This window comes from Zootoca vivipara, chromosome 16, assembly GCF_963506605.1.
Source record: "Zootoca vivipara chromosome 16, rZooViv1.1, whole genome shotgun sequence".
Taxonomy (NCBI): Eukaryota; Metazoa; Chordata; class Lepidosauria; order Squamata; family Lacertidae; genus Zootoca; species Zootoca vivipara.
The window spans coordinates 7,434,206-7,453,213 of record NC_083291.1 but is presented as its reverse complement, the minus strand read 5'-3'; the positions used below and the strand labels follow the sequence as shown (position 1 = coordinate 7,453,213).

The window sequence follows — 19,008 nt, the reverse complement described above, 5'->3', positions numbered from 1 at the left end:
CCCACTTAACTTTCTAACAGTGCCATCCTACACATGCTTACTCAGAAGTAAGTCCAATGAGCTCAGTGGGGCTTGCACCTGCCTAGGTGTGGGGAACCTTTTTCCGTCCGAAGGCCTTGGGTTTTTTTGAGGAAGCTTCAAGGGTCATGTGCCAGTGTCAGGAGGGTTAAAAGCAGAAGGGAATGGAGCAATGGTTTCTATGCACAGCCCTCTCTATCCAGGTAAGCAACAGTTATTATTCAAGACACATTCCAGTCAGAGGAAAAACACTGGAGGCGAACGTGAATCAAGGCCCGTGAGAGGTGTGGCCTGGGGACAGAGGTTTTGGCCAGATAAAGAGGGCCTGGAGAGTTGCGTTTGGCCCCCTGGCATGAGATTCCCCCCACCTAGGTTAGGCGATTGCAACCACATAAGTGTGTGAATCCTTAGAACAGCTAAAACACAAATTCAAAAGATTACCACCATCATCAAGAGAATGTAAGTAAATCATACTATACTAGATGAAACAAAATACATTTTTATTTACTTAAAAACCACTATGGAAGAACTCTTTGTTGCGTTACACAAAATTCCCTGAGGCTTCTTTCTTCCCTTTTTTAAATTAAAAAATATGGAATATGAAATCCTTCATCACATAGAAGATGCATTTCTGCCATGGTCGGACGGCTGCATTTGTTTATCGTGGTACTTGTTGTCGCTTTAAACCTTATGCTACTATGATTTCGGTTAAAACGGAACTTAAACAAAAACAATACACGTAAATAGTCTACAAAAAAGAAAATATATTTCATGTACAACCTGTTTTAAAATCAACTTCAAAGCAATGTACAAATGTGCAATGTATTCGACCAAAAGCAATTAAAAAATATACATTGTGAAACTGTCTCTTAAAATGCAAACATTTCCAGCCATTTAAACATAACGTGCTGTTACAAAACATGGCTACCCACAATTTCAATCCCACGTCCTCCTCCTTCCGCCAATCCCCCTGCAGTTGCTTGGCATAACTCTCTTACAAATAAAATAAATGTCTTTACCAGAGGAAAAGACGCCAGCGTTTCCTATCTCTACTTAGAAACAAGAATTGCTGTTCCGTATGCCCATCGTGCGTGTGAAACACCCCTGCTTGTAAAACAGAATTATAGCCTCCTGCATGTGTGAAAGGAGAGCTTCACAAGTACCCAAAAAGCCTTTCGATCAGCACATGCCAGAGCACAGAGTGGCACAAAATATTCCTAGACTGGAGTTCACCTGGTAAGTAACTGCAACTTTTGGAGGTACTTCTTAGCCTCAAGCAAAACTCGCATCGCTGCACCGTCCTCCATTTCTGAGGTAGGTACATAAGTTCATAGCACACCTAAGCACGTTCTGCCATACGCCGAAGTACGTTTCAAGTTTCATTCCGTCTCCATAGTGGAAAGCAACTACCTCTTTCAACTGACGTCCCCCCCTTTTGATTTTAGGATGCAAACATCTTCTCAGCACCTTCTCCCAAGGAGGATACTTCTATTGCAAGCCACCAAAGCAGGGCTTGGTGGGCAACCAGTGAGAGAAGAGGAAATTCCCAGTGCCCTTCTGTTAAAGTACTCTGGCCAGCTCCGAAGCAGACAGCCAAATCATTAGGGGCAAGAGAGAGAGTCTGATGCTACTACAGTGGTACCTCGACATACGAATGCTTTGACTTCCGAAGGTTTCGACTTATGAAGTCGACAACCCCGGAAGTCTTTTTGCCGCGTGCGCCCTGCGCACACGTTCTGCACCTGCGCAGAAGTGCAAAATCGTGCTTCGCGCATGCGCAGAACAGCCGCTTCGACATCCGAAAACCTTGACTTACGAAGAGCGCCGTGGAACGGATCGTCTTCGTAAGTCGAGGTACCACTGTACCTGGTTTTTACTCTCTGTGTTCCTAGGCTGGCAAATGGCAATTTGCGCCACCGACTCCGGTGCGCAAGGAGTTGGGCTGTGTACAAGTAAGGAAAAATCACACGGCTACCCTTACACAGAGCCAAATTATTCAGTTACCTGAAGAAGAGTAGGACGGACCAGATGGGGGACATTTGTTCTTCGTAACATCGGAAGCCTGCTTTTACTTTTACTTTTACCAACTTTTTACTGCTTTTACTTTACTTTTACCACCCAGTAAAAAGTTGAAGAGGGTAGAAAGGGAAAATGCAGCATCTGCGAAGGTTGGCAAGGCTAACCAAGTTTAGCATGGGGAACATATTAAACTGCTGCCTATGACATGATTTCAAAAAACTGTACCTTAAGGAGACACGGTCAGCGCTTGACATATCCACAACATACATAGGAAAATAGACTGTTATATATACTTGTTCATTTAAAAATGCAATTTTCAGCAGGTGTTTGTTTTAAAAAAATATCTCTTCTTATTTGTTCCCTTTCCTTTGAAGTATTTACAGTACATCACACTGCCTGAACAGTCCATCTCTTCTATGGCTGGCTTAGACAGGCACACAGAAGTTGCTTAAACAGCTATTTTTCTTTCTTTCTTTTTTTAAGCCTTTCTTCTACACATTAAAGCCGTAACGCCTTGACAATGTAAAAAAAAGTTTTAAAACTATTAATAAACAGCAACAAACCCTTTCATAAAACAGCGTCTCTTGTGCAATGCATGGAACAGGAGGCTAAACTGCTCATAGTTCACTGCAGGAAAAAGTCAAAAAGGTATTCCAGCGGCTTCTTTCTGATGCTTTCTGCAACTCAGACTTACTCAGCAACAGCTTGCAGGGCACGAAACACTTCTGCAGCAGAGCCTCAACTTCGTATGGCTGCCACGTTTTGAGCAGTCCTTGTGCTGGCGCAACATTGGGCAGTTGTAGGACATAAAAGCTATCGCCAGGACCCACCAGCAACCTTCTCTCATCTTGATTGGTGCTTTGTGTTCTCTGCTACACCTATATTATCCTTTAAAAAACAATCTTTAAGTTTCTCACAGAACTGCATAACTGCACACACCTAGAGAAATGTTCGTCTACGCAAAGGAACACACCGTTCCAAGCTACGTGAAACATAGCCTCCTCTGGCATAACATCACCTCTTACGGCAGGCAAAAGTGGACGAAGGTTAACAGGGGGAGGAACCAAAATAAGGGGTAGCGAAAAGAGGAATCCATGCACCGGTAAATCCATTGTTAAGTGCAAACGTTTGCTCTTTTTCAAAGTGGTGCAGCTGGGAGCGCAAAGTCTTCTGGTAGCTGTGCTGCCAGAAACTCTGCAAGTCAACTGCTGCTGAAGAGCACAGTCCTATATATGGCTCCATAGAAGCAAGTATCATTGTTCAATAGCAATCCGCAGGCACACGACTGTACCTAAATCGCCACGCCTCCACCCAATCTTCTTATCGTTCCATAGCTTCCCTGTCTGACATCATTATGATTTTTTTCTGCAGTTGTCCTATCAGGCAAACCACGGTGATGCTTACTGATCATGTGACACTATTTTGCTTCAAAAATAAAATAAAATGCAGTTCCTTTGCTACCAAAGCACTTTTCATCGATGCATCGCGCTAGTATTCCCGATGAAGAAACTAAGCCACATCCTTCGTCGTCACGTGCGAGGTTGGATGGGATGGTTTTGCTGCCGTCTCTGAATGGGTGAGGGATGAGCAACGATCTGCAACCTCCCGAAGAACAGGACACACTTGCTGTGCATGTCGACATGTCCCTTTGGGTGAATTCCAGCATGTTCACCCACCCATGCTCTCCCTTATGAGATCCACTCTCAGAGCAAGATCCCTGAAGGAGGGTCTCAGGCTGGCGCTGTTGTTCCAGCACTCCGTCATGATGGCATAGACCTTGGCAAGAGAGAAAAACGCCAGTATGAGATGAGCAGAAATAGCCGTGCGAAACCTTGCAGCAATCCCAGGTCAGCACATTTCTTCCATACTGTCAGGGGTTCTTGCGACTACTCTAGAGTAACGACGCTCCGCATGCTTGTCTTTAAACAGTTTTTATTAGTGCAGACTATTTACAGTGTAAAAACATGTCTGCTCATTCCGATGCAGAATCCGGAACTGCCCCCCCCCCACGTGATCTTCTCCAACATAAGAGTCTTGGGACAGTGAATCTCCTCCCTTTCTTTCTCCTGCGTAATTCCGGAACCGGAGGAAAGGGCCTACGCTCCATGCTTTCCTTTTCCCCATTCTCTCCTCTCTTTCCTCCATCCTGTGTAGCTGGGGCTCTCCCATGCTGCTGGAGCCCTGACCCTCTCTCTCCACTTCCTCACTAGCCTCCTCAGAGCCCTCGCTTCCATCACTGCTTGGGGAGGAGCTACTTCTGATGCAAGGGGGAGGTTCTCTGTACTTTCTTCCCCTTACACATACTGTATGCAAACCCTGTCTTCATGGTTTCCACCATATACTACATCATCAGCATCATCAGAATAACAACAACAACAATTTGTTATTTATACCCTGCCCATCTGGCTGTTTCCCCAGACACTCTGGGCAGCTTCCAATCAGGTGTTAAAAACAATACAGCATTAAATATTAAAAACTTCCCTAAACAGGGCTGCCTTCAGATGTCTTTAAAAAATAGGGTAGCTGCTTATTTCCTTGACACCTGATGGGAGGGTGTTCCACAGGGCAGGCGCCACCACCGAGAAGGCCCTCTGCCTGGTAACCTCACTTCTCGCAATGAGGGAACCGCCAGAAGGCCCTAGGCGCTGGATCTCCAAGAATTTATACACCGCCCTATACCCAGAGGTCTCAGGGCAGTTCACAGGAAAGATAACAATATATAAAATCAAAATAATTATGTGGAACATCTACTTCACCCAAGGATGTGGCTCCTGGTGATTGGTCGTTTGGTTTTTCTGGGCAATGATCCAAGAGGAATTTGTTCACTTACAAGTAGCTTCTTTGCAAAAGCAAGCTTTGTAAACTGGAAGTAACTAATGGATTCTAGACGGCATTGCACTTCCACATTGCCTTTCTTGTTTATAAAAAAACTAAGTTCCTCATGAATGAGAAAGCCCAGGTTTTTGGTTTTGCAACAAAACTTTTGAAGGCCGGGGAAACTGCCCACGCTGCTAGGCTTCCAGGTAAAAACGAGAGCAAGTGTTCTGCTATGGTTGTCTCTACCACAGGGACAATTCAGAGGCACACCATGACTGACAGTTACACCAAGTGAGAGAAAAGCGCGATAAAATGATACATTCAGGTACCTCATCTGGGCATCCGTCAGGTCTGAGCAGCCGCCCGTTGTTCTTTAGAAGCTCTATCAAATGGAACACAATCATCTGGTTCTGCTTATCATTCCCAATCATGCGCATGAACTCCTAAAATAAATAAAAATCCAGTTCAATTTCCGTTAAGGTTAAAGACATCAAAGGATCAAAGAATGATCCAGTTTCATAGGAGGTGCTATGCAGAAGTCTTTGTTGGACAGAATGTCACAGAGGCAAACCCTTAAAGTCTATAGAACACCCCTCTTTCAAAAAAGTAAAAATAAATAAATAAAGACTATGCCAATCTGAAGGTTTTGCAGACAGAAACTTGCTTTTATTTATTTGGAAAATCTATAGCCTGTTTTTCAACATTTGCTCTTGCAGTAGGTTAAAGCTGATTTATATATATATATAAAAACAAAGACTAGAGCAACATTAAAATACTATCAGAGTTAGATTTTAAAAAAAGAGAGCTGGTGTTAATATATTTAGTTATAAAAGGCTTGCTTGTTTAAAAGGGCCAGTCTCCCAGATTTACATACAGCAAACCTGATAACTGATTCCAAATCTCGGAACCAGCTACTGAAAAAGAGCTACTTAACAGGGGGTGGGAAGACAAGGAAGAAGAAATTTCCTTCTGTTATTCTGGGTTCAAACTGTTAAGAGCTTTGCAATTTGTTGACCTGGAGTCTGCATGTAGCACTCAACCTCCTTCGGAATGGTTGCTCTAGCCAGAAGAGAACAAAAATGAATGGATGGGTAGATGAAGATGGGGGAAAGGGAGGAATGAAAGTTGTGTTTGCATATAAATAACTAACTTCAGACAGCCCTTAAAGGCAGAAACAAACATTAGCAGGGAAAACGAGACCCTGCAGTATTTTGTGCTGATCAGCACCTTGGAGAGAGGAGATTGTGCTCCTCAGCTGACCGCAGCTCAGCAGGAAACAAGAGGGAAAGTGCCAGGTTGACCTGTCCATAGAGGAAAAGACAACTTTGTTTCTCCAAGGGCAGCTTGCTGTGTTTCTGTGCTGCACAGGGAGAAACAGGAGTCCGTTTCTCAATGTGCAGCAGAGAAGCCAAGGGGCGGAGGTGTTAACTCCTAACCACTTTGACTCAACAAAATATGACCTAGTAGGGGCAAATAGTCCCACACCCTCTCCTATAGGGGACAGTCATAGCCCTAGACCAAGTATACACATGTAGGTTATCTACGAACCGCTGGGGGGCTTTTGTTCTTGTCTATATATGTGAAGAGTTCATAGAGGACCACACCAAAACTCCACATATCAGAAGCCACAGAAAACTTGTTGTCCGTCAGTGATTCTGGAGCATACCTATAGCATAAGAAGCCGGGGTGGGGGGAAGAGATAGGGGACAGGAGGGGGAAAAACAGATCTATGAAACAAAAACAATTTAACACAACACATTATACTCTTAACAGGTCTGTGTCCAGGGGGGCTGTCTACCAGCTCCAGCTGGTACGCTGGCTGAGATTCTACCTGGCTGTGCATTGTCTCGCCAGTGGTACATACTCTGGTTATCTCCTGCTTGGACAACTCTACGTGGGGCTACCTTTGAAGGTGACCAGGAAACTACAACTAATCCAGAATGTGGCTGCCAGACTGGTGACTGGGAGTGGCCGCTGAGACCATATAACACCAGTCCTGGCTCCCATTATGTTTCTGAGCACAATTCAAAGTGTTGGTGCTGACCTTTAAAGCCCTAAATGGCCTCGGTCCTGTATACCTGAAGGAGCGTCTCCACCCCCATCATTCAGCCCAGACACTGAGGTCCAGCTCCCAGGGTCTTCTGGTGGGTCCCTCAATGCAAGAAGTGAGGTTACAGGGAACCAGGCAGAGGGCTTTCTCGGTAGCGGCGCCTGCCCTGTGGAACGCCCTCCCACCAGATGTCAAGGAGATAAACAACTCTATGACTTTTAGAAGACATATGAAGGTAACCCTGTTCAGGGAAGTTTTTAATGTTGGATGTTTTATTATGCTTTTATATGTACTGGAAGCTGCCCTGAGTGGCTGGGGCATTAATAATAATAATAATAATAATAATAATAATAATAATACTCTAGATTTAGTAAATTTTAGATGCATCACTTTATTATATTCCAAGGGCCAAAGAATTTATGCAGTATTGCGTTTTACCCAAATCATTTGCCTTGTAATCAAGCAGCAGAGAGAAACATACCAAAATATGGGGCTCTCTCCTGGTTCCTTGACTTTGTAGTATTCTTTGTCCTGAGGCAAAACTTTCGTCAAGCCAAAGTCTCCAATTTTAACTCTGTTTTCATTCTCCACCAAGATATTCCGTGTTGCTAGGTCTCTGTGAACGTATCTTTTTGAACCCAGATACTCCATACCCTGTGCGTACACAAACAGTGTCATGAAATCAGTGTTGATGGGTTTAATAAATACTGGAGGCAGAAGGGATGATGAGACATGTAATTGACGCCTGGCTGTCAGAATCCCCCCCAAATGCTTATGAACATCCCGCTTATCAACATAATCCTATGCTATTAGGAAACAATTAACAGACAGGGAGGAATAGGCAGCAGGTGTTCCTAAAGTTCACCATACCTCTACCAAACCGTGACCCAAGTACCACTAAATGTCACCATTGTGTCTGCTGCAAAGCAATTGTGCAGAACGCCGAAGTAACCAGCAGCATTCTTGACCTTGCTTCACACAGCACTGGCATTATAGACCAGGCACCCCCAAACTTCGGCCCTCCAGATGTTTTGGACTACAATTCCCATCTTCCCCTACCATTGGTCCTGTTAGCTAGGGATCATGGGAGTTGTAGGCCAAAACATCTGGAGGGCCACAGTTTGGGGATGCCTGTTATAGACACACAGCTATCGTTTTGACCCAGAGAATAACCTCATCCATTTCACTGCTGCTTAGTCCTAGAAATTCGAAGTCTTCTCTCTCAGAACCAAACACGTGTGTGTCTTTACAACACGATTCTCCTGTTTTCCATCAACGGGGGTGGTTCCCTGCGAAATTGTTCCATTTCTTTATTCTTCCCACATTTATTTCTGCCAACTTCACCTTGTGCATTGGACCAAACTTGGCCAAGAAATGCCAGCAAAGGCTTGTTTATGTGACGGCTAAGCAGGCAAAAAGGGAGCTCTGGAGTACAACTTGATAACATCTGCAGCATAAATCAACTGTCCCCTCTACGGCGTTTGCTACCTGGCATGACCGAGTGGAGGAGAAGAGGCAACAGTTGTGTTCTAGATTATATCCAAGTTCCCTCCGATTTTATGGTTCTATGACCCTGCACTGTATTTTGGGAAGGAGAACTGCACACAGTCTGCCTGAGCGTTTATAGCATTTGTGGCAAACAGCTCTGGTTCTCACACCACTTGCTCCCAGAGCAGACTTTGGTAGAGTTCGAGATACTAGAAAAACATATTACCTTACATATCTGAGAGGCATAATGCAGGAGTTTCTTATGATCCAATCTGTCTTTGTGCTTCTGGAGATAGTCTCGCAAACTTCCGTGGGGCAAGTACTCCATTATCAATTTCAGATTTCTCCGGCCTTCCCAAACACGTGAGGAAAGAAAGAAAGAAAGAAAGAAAAAATTCAAAATTATGCTTTACAGAGCTTCCTTCATATAACACGTTATAAGCAAAGGGCACAGACCACCGGCAGCATATATGCAGTGGAACATTCCATTACGGTATTCTTTTGCCAAAAATCAAAATTAGTTAAGCTTGCTGTTTTCCAACTGCGTAGAAAGAAACGAAGAAGAAGAAGAAGAAGAAGAAGAAGAAGAAGAAGAAGAAGAAGAGGAGGAGGAGGGGGAGTTTGGATTTGATATCCTGCTTTATCACTACCCAAAGGAGTCCCAAAGCAGCTAACATTCTCCTTTCCCTTCCTCCCCCACAACAAACACTCTGTGAGGTGAGTGAGGCTGAGAGACTTCAGAGAAGTGTGACTAGCCCAAGGTCACCCAGCAGCTGCATGTGGAGGAGCAGGGAAGCGAACCCGGCTCACCAGATTACGAGTCTACTGCTCTTAACCACTACACCACACTGGCACCACACAGCTAGTTACACGAGGAAGATGTGTTTGATGAGTAGTAAGCAGAGTTACATGCTGCTACTTTAACACGGGCAAAACTAAAGGATAAAGTTCAAAACAATGGCAGCCCAAAATGGCTACCCTGGCAACTGCATTTCTGGAATGAAATGCAGTGGTTTATCAAGGGTTGACAGTGCCCGGGGCTGCATGGAGTGAGAGGGAGTGAAATGGAAGGAGTAAGCACGTGCATTCAATGCCCAAAAGTGTCCGTGTCACCCAGGAGATTGCAGTCGCAGAGATTAAAAAAGAAGAAGAGTTGTTCCATTGTTTGGAGAGGTCACTTCCTGGTTCGCACGGAGAACGTGTTTTCAACGGAGCCCAGCCAACGGGAGCACACAGCTGTATTGAAGCAGCACCCAGTGTTACAATTTTGGGCCCCTAACAAGTTTGTGGCCGGGGCAACTACCCTGTGACCGCCCCCGCCCCCCACCATGAAGAGATGTGACCACTATTGTGTCAGTGCAATGCGTCTGGCCACATTTGCATCAGATATTTAAAGCCCTATGATATGACTTTAAACCATCATGGCTTCTCCCAAAGGATTCTGGGAGCTGTATCTCGCGAAGGCTGCTGCAAGTAGTTAGGAGGTCCCTATTCCCCTCATAGAGCTACGATTTCCAGAATTCCCTGTGAAGAGGGATTTTGACTGCTAAAACCATACAGGAAAATGCAGCTCAGGAAGGGCATTGTTGCTGTAGTAGTGCACAGCATGCTAACAGACAAATGCTGGATTAAAAGCTAAGGCTTAAACGAAGAAGGATGCAATGACATTTACTGAAACCACATCTCATTTAGTTAACGTTTTGGAAATCAATTCAAGAAGAAGCTAATAATTGCAAAGACTCTGACAGTGTGATTGTGGTTGCTCTTTAAAATGTGAACAGGAAAGGTCACACTACTTTAAAGAGAGACTGTTCGGACATCTGTACACACCGATTCACGCTAATGAGGGAACATCTGATAAGTTATCGAGGGACTGCTAGCTTTTGCTTAACAAATAACATTAGAAAGCGCATGTACCGGCACTGTAGCACACGCCTTTGTACTTCACAATGTTGTCATGTTGCAGAGATTTAAGAATTTCGATTTCTCTTTCGAAGTCTCGCAGGTGTTCCTCCGTGCTGTGCTGAAGCTTTTTAACAGCCACCACTTCCCCTGTGTTGTCCTGCAGCGGGTCATACCGGCACATCTCCACACTGCCAAAATTCCCCTGCAAGGAATATGAATAGACACATTTACATATCAAGCCGGGTTGGGGGGGGCAGGGCGGGGCGGGGCAGGGGAGGAACCCAGCACTATTGTTTTGACAGCTGATACATTTATTTTTAGGCCCCACCCAACTCATCCTATAGTTGTAACCTGCCCTGGGACTTGATGGGCAACAAAATCCTAGAAATAATTAAAAGAAAATACGACAGGTTCTTTCCCCAGTGCCACACAGCACAATTCATGCCTACAAAATGAGTTTTCTACCTGGTGACCCAGCCAGGAATGGGATCCCACCAATGACTCAATAAATGTCCTGTTTTCGCCACCAGCTTGGGACTTTCGTAACACTCTGAGTCTAAGATTATTGTTGTTGTTTAGTCGTTTAGTCGTGTCCGACTCTTCATGACCCCATGAGATTATTAAGAGTGCACAAAAACAGTTAAACAACAACAACAACAACATCTCCTGAAGATGGAGGACAAGTAAACTTCACCCATATGACTTCAGGGGTAGCCTGCATATACCCTATTTTTTGCTCCATAACGCAGTTTTTTCCTCCTCAAGAGTAAGGGGAAATCTCTGTGCGTGTTATGGAGTAAATGCCATGGCTCCAGCAGCAGCTGATAGCCAAGCTGATTGGCAAGCCAGATAAGGGACACTAGCAATAAAGAAGGCTGCCCTGGGAGCGGGGAGGTTAAGACAGCGAATTTGCATGGAGAGTACTAAAGCAAGCAATGAGAAGAAAAGGGGAAAAAACTGCCCCAGCTAAGGAAGGCAAACAAGAGGGAGAGAGGGTATGAAGCCGATGAGCAGCTGATCGGCAAGCCAGATAAGGGACGCTAGCAATAAAGGAGGCTGCCTGGGAGGGGGAAGGTAAAAGCACATGGATCATCAGGATTTTTGCACTGGGTCACCCCAAATTCACCATCAGATCACATAGCATGTCCATGGCTATAGCCTGCACCAAAAAAAATCACGCATCCACTGTTTCGTGGGGCCGCAATGGCGCAAAAAACATGGTTACAAAGTCACAGATCCACATGGATCCTCAGGATTTTTGCATTGGGTCACCCCAAATTCACCGTGAAATCAAATATCATGTTCTGTGGCCACAGCATGAACCACAAAAACCATACATCCACTGTTTTGTTCAGAATATATTTTTTTCCTGGTTTTCCTCCTCTGAAAATTAAGCGCGTGTTATGGTCCGAAAAATATGGTGTATTCAAATAAAGGGAAACAGAATTGCACATTTAGGAACAGGGACAGGAAGGGAACAGGCACTGCCAAGTCCTAAAGGATCTGAAAATTTGCATGGGCCAAAGGAAAAATATTCCTGCACTTGGTTCTGTTTTGACCGCTCAGGGCTGTGAAGTAAACAGATCTGAAGATGTGATGTACAAGCAACAACATACACCAAAAAGGCTCAGGGATAAAGGAGGCAGGTTGAACACCAAGGAAGCCCCTAAAATCCCTGCTCTCTTCACATCCAATGATTTACTGCAAAGGAGAAAGGTGACAAAGAGGGAAGCAAAACGAGGAGGAAATAGGAAGGGGTAAACCAAAAAAGAGCTGGCTTAAAGTTAAGAGGGAAGATTAAAATTTAGGGACAAAGGGGATGTGGTGTGCACAACAGAGGCTGCCACCATATCTTGTCATTCTTCGTCTTAAAGAAAAATGCAAGGCAAATATCTTGGGATGGAGGTAGCAATTCCATAATGCTGTTAGGACTCAGCTACATTAGTCAAAAAACAGTGTTTTGAATGAGTTATAAACATGCAACACCAGATGGCGCCAGAGAGCAGGAAATTTTTATACATCGGTGCCTCGACTTGCGAATTTAATCCGCTCCGAAGGCACCTTCGTAGGTCGAAAAATTCGTAAGTCGAAAAGCGCCATTGGAAACGTGATTTCCCATAGGAATGCATTGGAAACGGAAAAATTCGTAAGTCGAAGCAACCCCATCTAAAAATTCTTAAGTCGAAAAAACCCTATCTAAAACCGCCGCGGTTTCCATTCGGATGTCGAAAGAATTGTAAGCGCGCGGCCATTTGCCCCATTCGTAAGTCGAAACATTTGGTTGTCGAGTCGTTCATAAGTCGAGGTACCACTGAATGCGATTTTCTGTAGGGTTCTTTTTCTTTTGTTATAATAATCTAATTGCTGACTTATTTAGAGCGTCGCCCCACCCCCAGCCCAGTGTGTAGATCCACTCTGAGAAGAGGAACAGAACAGGATATTTCCGAACTATCGCCCTCCCCAAAAAGCTGAACAGATAGGGAACAGAACAAAAAACAGTTGTGTTGCTCTTTCAAAAAGCTGAAACCACTCCCCAAAAACTGTTAAAATAAGCACTTCCAAAAATACTATGCAAAGTATGCAAATTATTTCAAATTAGCCATGGTTTTCCACTCTATATCTTATTTGTTTCTAACAGTACTGCATATCCTTGCAATAAGACATCCCATCTTCTTACCTTGCCAAGTTGCTGCAAAAATTTCAGGTGCCTCTCTTCAAAGTAAGTCGGGTCCCTGCATTCGAAAGCCCCAGAAAACCCAAGAGCTCCAATTCTCATATTTGGTAACATATCACTTTCTTTCAATAGTTCGTAATCTTGGGGGGAAACACACACACACACAAAAGAAAATATTATGTTCAGCCAGGCTCCCACAGAAACAGATCATCATCATCATCAGACAAATTAACTTGTGCAGCCCTAGAAAATATGAACATGCTATCTTAATTTTCAATCATAAAATACTGTCCTGCGTGGGAAGATAATAGTAAAGGTAAAGAGACCCCTGACCATTTGGTCCAGTTGCAGACGACTCTGAGGGTTGTGCGCTCATCTTGCTCTATAGGCCGAGGGAGCTGGTGTTTGTCCACAGCTAGCTTCCAGGTCATGTGGCCAGCATGACTAAGCCGCTTCTGGCGAACCAGAGCAGCGCACGGAAATGCCGTTTACCTTCCCACTGTAGCGGTCCCTATTTATCTACTTGCACTTTGATGTGCTTTCGAACTGCTAGGTGGGCAGGAGCTGGGACCAAACAACAGGAGCTCACCCCGTCTTGGGGATTCAAACCGCCGACCTTCTGATCGGCAAGCCCAAGAGGCTCAGTGGTTTAGACCACAGCGCCACCCACGTCCAATGGGAAGATAATAGAAGCAGCCTAATCCCTAGTGCATTTCAAAACTTCCCACTCGTGGTTCATTTGCTCATTAACTCTACAAGCAGAAACAAATTTTGATATGAGAAGTTATGTGTGCAACTCACATATTTCTGCAGACAGACATGTTCTATAGCAGTGGTGTGGAATCTCTTGCCTACAAGTCTAATTAACCCCACCAAGCCAGAAGTTGGCCCATCCAATCATCAGTCAACCATGCTCACCTTTCCCAAGCCTCTGATGTCATACAACATCAGAGTTGGGGAAGCTCAAGCTGAAATAAATCAAAGCTGTGTTATGTGCAAAATAGCCCTGATTGGTTTAACACAACTTTCAATAAGTATTATTTTTTAAAGTACTATGGATTTACAAGCCTTGCATTTTCCCTCCCCCAACACACACAACTTTAAAATGTTGGGTTAAATTGGAGAATATTTATTAATAGGCTATTAAAAGAGATTTATCCATGAAGTAAAGAGTTTTGGATAAATAATACATTACATTCATGTAGCTCTTTACAGAGTTCATAGTGTTTTCACATACATCAACTCTATAAAGTGAGCCCAGTGTTGATATTCCCATATTGCAGATGGGAGCTGAAGCTGCAAAAATGGGGGGGGGGCTTGCTTGACAGAGTTCATGGCAGATTAAGGAGCTGAAGCAGGCATTTCTCGATCCATCGTTCAGCCCAGACACTGAGGTCCAGCTCTGAGGTCCTTCTGGCAGTTCCCTCGCTGTGAGGTTACAGGAACCAGGCAGAGGGCCTTCTTGGTGGTGGTGCCCGCTCTGTGGAATGCCCTCCCACCAGATGTCAAGGAAATGATGACGTTTAGAAGACATCTGAAGGCAACCCTGTTTAGGGAAATTTTTTAATGTTTGATGTTTTATCGTGTTTTTGATATTCTGTTGGGAACCACCCTGAGTGGACGGGGTATAAATAAATAAATAGATATAATTATTACAGGTAGGCAGTCGTGTTGGTCTGATGTAGTCAAAACAAAACAAAAAAATTCTTTCCAGCAGCACCTTAGAGACCAACTAAGTTTGTCATTGGTATGAACTTAGTTGGTCTTTAAGGTGCTACTGGAAGGAATTATTATTATTATTATTATTATTATTATTATTATTACCAACAAAGGTTCGTATGGTTAAAGCTATGGTTTTCCCAGTAGTGATGTATGGAAGTGAGAGCTGGACCATAAAGAAGGCTGATCGCCGAAGAATGGATGCTTTTGAATTATGGTGCTGGAGGAGACTCTTGAGAGTCCCATGGACTGCAAGAAGATCCATTCTATCCATTCTGAAGGAAATCAGCCCTGAGTGCTCACTGGAAGGACAGATCGTGAAGCTGAGGCTCCAATACTTTGGCCACCTCATGAGAAGAGAAAACTCCCTGGAAAAGACCCTGATGTTGGGAAAGATTGAGGGCACAAGGAGAAGGGGACGACAGAGAACGAGATGGTTGGACAGTGTTCTCGAAGCTACCAACATGAGTCCGACCAAACTGCGGGAGGCAGTGCAAGACAGGAGTGCCTGGCGTGCTCTGGTCCATGGGGTCACAAAGAGTCGGACATGACTAAACAACAACAACAATTATTATTATTTCTCGATCCATAGCTCAGGCTCTTAGCCACTAGGCCACACCAGGTGAACACATTTGGAGCAACATCCTTCTCCCATGCAACAGTTTGCCTATGCAGTAGATTCTACTCTAACTGCAGATCAGAAAACATATTTCATCTCCCACCAAAATTTAGTTACCTCTTCTCCAATAACATACCTGGAGCGAACAAACTGTTAAGGTCACGTATAACCGCTCTAAAAGAGGGTCTGAAGTCTGGCTCATAATCCATGCAGTTGTTTATAAGATTTGCTAGTTCTGTCCAATTAGGAGCAGGAAGTTGATGCCTATCCTCATAAAACTGTAATTTCTAGGATTCAAGAAATGACAGTGATTTAGGACAATTCTGAGCAGCTTTTTTGGAGGAGAAAAGAGATACTTTCAACAACAAATGAGACTCTTTTAAATGCCCAAGCAAACATCAGATACAACACTTCTTTGTCTCTGACACAAACAACTTCAGTTACAGGTAGGTAGCCGTGTTGGTCTGAGTCGAAACAAAATAAAAAAATTCCTTCAGTAGCACCTTGAAGACCAACTAAGTTTTTATTTTGGTATGAGCTTTCGTGAAGTGTGCATGCACACGAAAGCTCATACCAAAATAAAAACTTAGTTGGTCTTTAAGGTGCTACTGAAGGAATTTTTTTTATTTTGTTACAAACAACTTCAGTTTAAGAGATGGGGAGGGGTTCCCTCGTACACACAAATTATGTCCACATGCTGGTTTTCACAGCGTGTCTGAATGACCACCGAGGAAATGTCGGGAAAGTGGGGGCCTGACAGTCTTCACCATAGAGGCCCCAATCTATTTGGGACAAACTCCACACATACTCTCTGTTTCCCAGAAGAGAAAGAGGAGCAGAAGGAGATTACAAAAAACTAATTACAGGCTTTATCCAATCGTTGCTTCTGGGGAAAGGCTATTGCTTGCAAGTTCCCCTGTAGTTTAAATAAACCTCCCTAGCAGTCTAAGAAATCTTCCCTAAATGCTAAACCCGATAAGAAGCTGCATCCAACTATTTTAACAGTGGCTTATGCCCATCTCTGCACAGTATGTTTCCCAAGACAAACATGTTCAACCTCACATGGTACTTACTCTTTGAGAATCCAGGGCACTAAGAGGCTTGTCTCCTCCACTGCAGATTTCCCACAGAGTGGTTCCAAAACTCCACTTGTCCGTTGCCAAACTCAGCTGCTTTGGATTTTCAATGCATTCAGGTGGAACCCATGGTATTCTCTCAAGTAGAACTATACAATCGTGAAAAAAACAAGGCAATTTGTTACTAGGATGAATCAGAAAGCATTTGAATGTGTTTTTGTGGTTTTTTTTTGGTAGGATGTTTTAATTGCTGCTCAATTATATTAGGTAATCTCTGAGGACCTCTGGTGGAAATGTGGTCTATAAATACCTTTAGGACTTGTAAATGACAACAAGCAAGCAAGCAAGCAAACAAACTTGAAGCCCCATGTCTGTGGCCTTTAAGAAATATTTTAGAAATCCTCACATGTAGACTTAAGCATGGGAGGCATGAGCTAAAGTAGGCATCCCCAAACTGTGGCCCTCCAGATGTTTTGGCCTACAACTCCCATGATCCCTAGCTAACAGGACCAGTGGTCGGGGAAGATGGGAATTGTAGTCCAAAACATCTGGAGGGCCGAAGTTTGGGGATGCCTGAGCTAAAGCATGTAAACACAGAGAGAGCTTTTGATTCTCTTGGTTCCTTCAGATAAAAATCCTAACCCAAGGAATTCAATTTGTAAGCCAACAGAGATAGGGTATCTCATGTAACTCTTCTTCAGGTGAGGCAAAAATGCTTTAAATCCAACAAATGGATCAGGGGCAGTTTGTGTGGTGTCTTCCAGGTGGACTCATCCTGCTGGCTGGGTCTGATGGGGAGTTGGAGCTCAGCATCCTATAAAAGATTGCACTGGCTGCTCCTGAACCACATTCACCTTTATCAGAGTATTAAATGGGGATTCTCAACATTGGCTACAACTCTTTAAGAATTGAAACAGATGGGTCTATTCTGATGGGTTTTCTGTTTCCAGCAGTATTTTCATACCGGTTGCAATAGAATATGCACTGCTCATTTTGTGCAATAGGTATGCCCGCTGGCATGGATATAAAGATTTATAGTTTTAAGTAGCAAAATGATGCCCGCAGCAGAACAAATCAAAAGCACACCCCATGCTTGTGGGAGGTTCGTGGCTTCCCAAACAAGAACAGCGGTACTCAACGAAATAAAGTTTAAGTGCAATGAGAGGAGGAGATAATCACTCCACGACATTTTCAAGGTAGCAGGTGAACTGCTGAAATGGATGAGTCAGAGACTTACTGTCTTTTGGCAAAACTGTGGTGCTGATGCCAGGATCGCTGAGCTTGATAAAAGGAAGGTTCCCGGATTTCCTATCTTCTTCTCTGATAAGCAAGATGTTTTTTGCACATACGTTCCCATGAACAAGGTTTTTATCTTCCTGATAAAGGCAGACAAGCGTTGCTTATTTTTCCTCCTGAGCACAGATCAACTGCCAACCTCCTAACTGCATTTCAAGCTGACATTTTTACATAAACAAATACTTATGTAAACGGACATAAAGAGGAAATGGGATGCAGCTTTAAATGGCTGATTTACACAGTACACAAGTGCCTAGCTTGAACTTAGTGGCAGCAGTCCAGCAGCTCATTAAATGCATGGCAAACTTCACCATAGAGGCCCTAATCTATTTGGGACAAACTCCACACTTACTCTCCGTTTCCCAGAAGAGAGAGAAGAACAGAAGGAGATTACCAAAAACTAGTTACAGGCTTTATCCAATCGTTGCTTCTGGGGAAAAATCTATTGCTTATAAGTTCCCCTGTAGTTTAAGTAAGCCTGCTTCCCTCCAACAGATAAAGCAGGGGTTTCCTGCATTTGTTTAACAGCACAACTCAGATAATATAATATCACACATAAGACACCAGATTCTAAAAGGAGTGAGCGTGAAAACAAGACCCGTGTGCAAGCTGTCTGGATCCTACAAACAGAAACACCAATGAATCTGCCTAAAAATCTTCACCAATATCCACTAGGGCAGGGGTTGCCAACTCCCAAGAGACTATGATCTACTCACAGAATAAAAAACTGGCAGTGCTCTACCCCCTTTTGGGGGGTTCAGGTCAAAGTTAGTTGTTGAGCTTTTTTTAGGAAGGAAGCAGGCCTATTTGGGGGGGCGGTTCTGGTGAAAGTTGTTGAGTTTTTTCAGGGAGAAGGTAAAATGTTGAGCTTTTTTTAGGGGAGCCACAGTTGTTCAGCTTCTTTGGGGGGAGCCAATGATCTACCAGTGATCTACCGCAGATGTCCAGTGATCTACCGGTAGATCACAATCTACCTGTTGGACATGCCTGCACTAGGGGAAGGGGGAGTGAATCTCCAACCTTCGCCATTTTGCTAGGGGGAAATGTGAAATACTTACGAAAAAGTGCATTGCCATTGCCAGTTGCTTTGCAACTTCCAGCTTCCACAAGATGTTTATAGAATTTTTATTCTTCTTCAAATAAGTATCCAATGACCCAAATTTTACATATTCCTGCACCAGAATATCTAATTTGAAACATAGATGCAGACAATAGTTAATAATAATAATAATAATAATAATAATAATAATAATAATAATAATAATAATGGAATTGGTCAACCTTTTAACTGCTGGGGAAAGTGAGTGAGAAAAAGTATGCCAAAACT

The 19,008-nt window shown here is 43.7% G+C and overlaps 1 protein-coding gene across 5 annotated transcripts in view; it reads right to left on the bottom strand.

Annotated features, from left to right (window-relative positions):
* Positions 1 to 503: 503 nt before the first annotated feature.
* The window catches only part of JAK2 (Janus kinase 2), a 92,138-nt gene continuing 73,633 nt past the window's right edge, over positions 504 to 19,008 (bottom strand). For all 5 annotated transcript variants that reach the window (XM_060268855.1, XM_060268854.1, XM_060268857.1 and 2 more), the window contains 11 exons: positions 18,740 to 18,867; positions 17,623 to 17,761; positions 16,383 to 16,534; positions 15,446 to 15,596; positions 12,975 to 13,111; positions 10,310 to 10,499; positions 8,619 to 8,743; positions 7,386 to 7,558; positions 6,403 to 6,520; positions 5,184 to 5,297; positions 504 to 3,813 (listed from right to left, as the gene is read on the bottom strand). In XM_060268855.1, the coding sequence (XP_060124838.1) occupies positions 3,706 to 3,813; positions 5,184 to 5,297; positions 6,403 to 6,520; positions 7,386 to 7,558; positions 8,619 to 8,743; positions 10,310 to 10,499; positions 12,975 to 13,111; positions 15,446 to 15,596; positions 16,383 to 16,534; positions 17,623 to 17,761; positions 18,740 to 18,867 (1,535 nt within the window). In that variant the 3' untranslated portion in view covers positions 504 to 3,705. The remainder of the gene's footprint in view (positions 3,814 to 5,183; positions 5,298 to 6,402; positions 6,521 to 7,385; positions 7,559 to 8,618; positions 8,744 to 10,309; positions 10,500 to 12,974; positions 13,112 to 15,445; positions 15,597 to 16,382; positions 16,535 to 17,622; positions 17,762 to 18,739; positions 18,868 to 19,008) is intronic.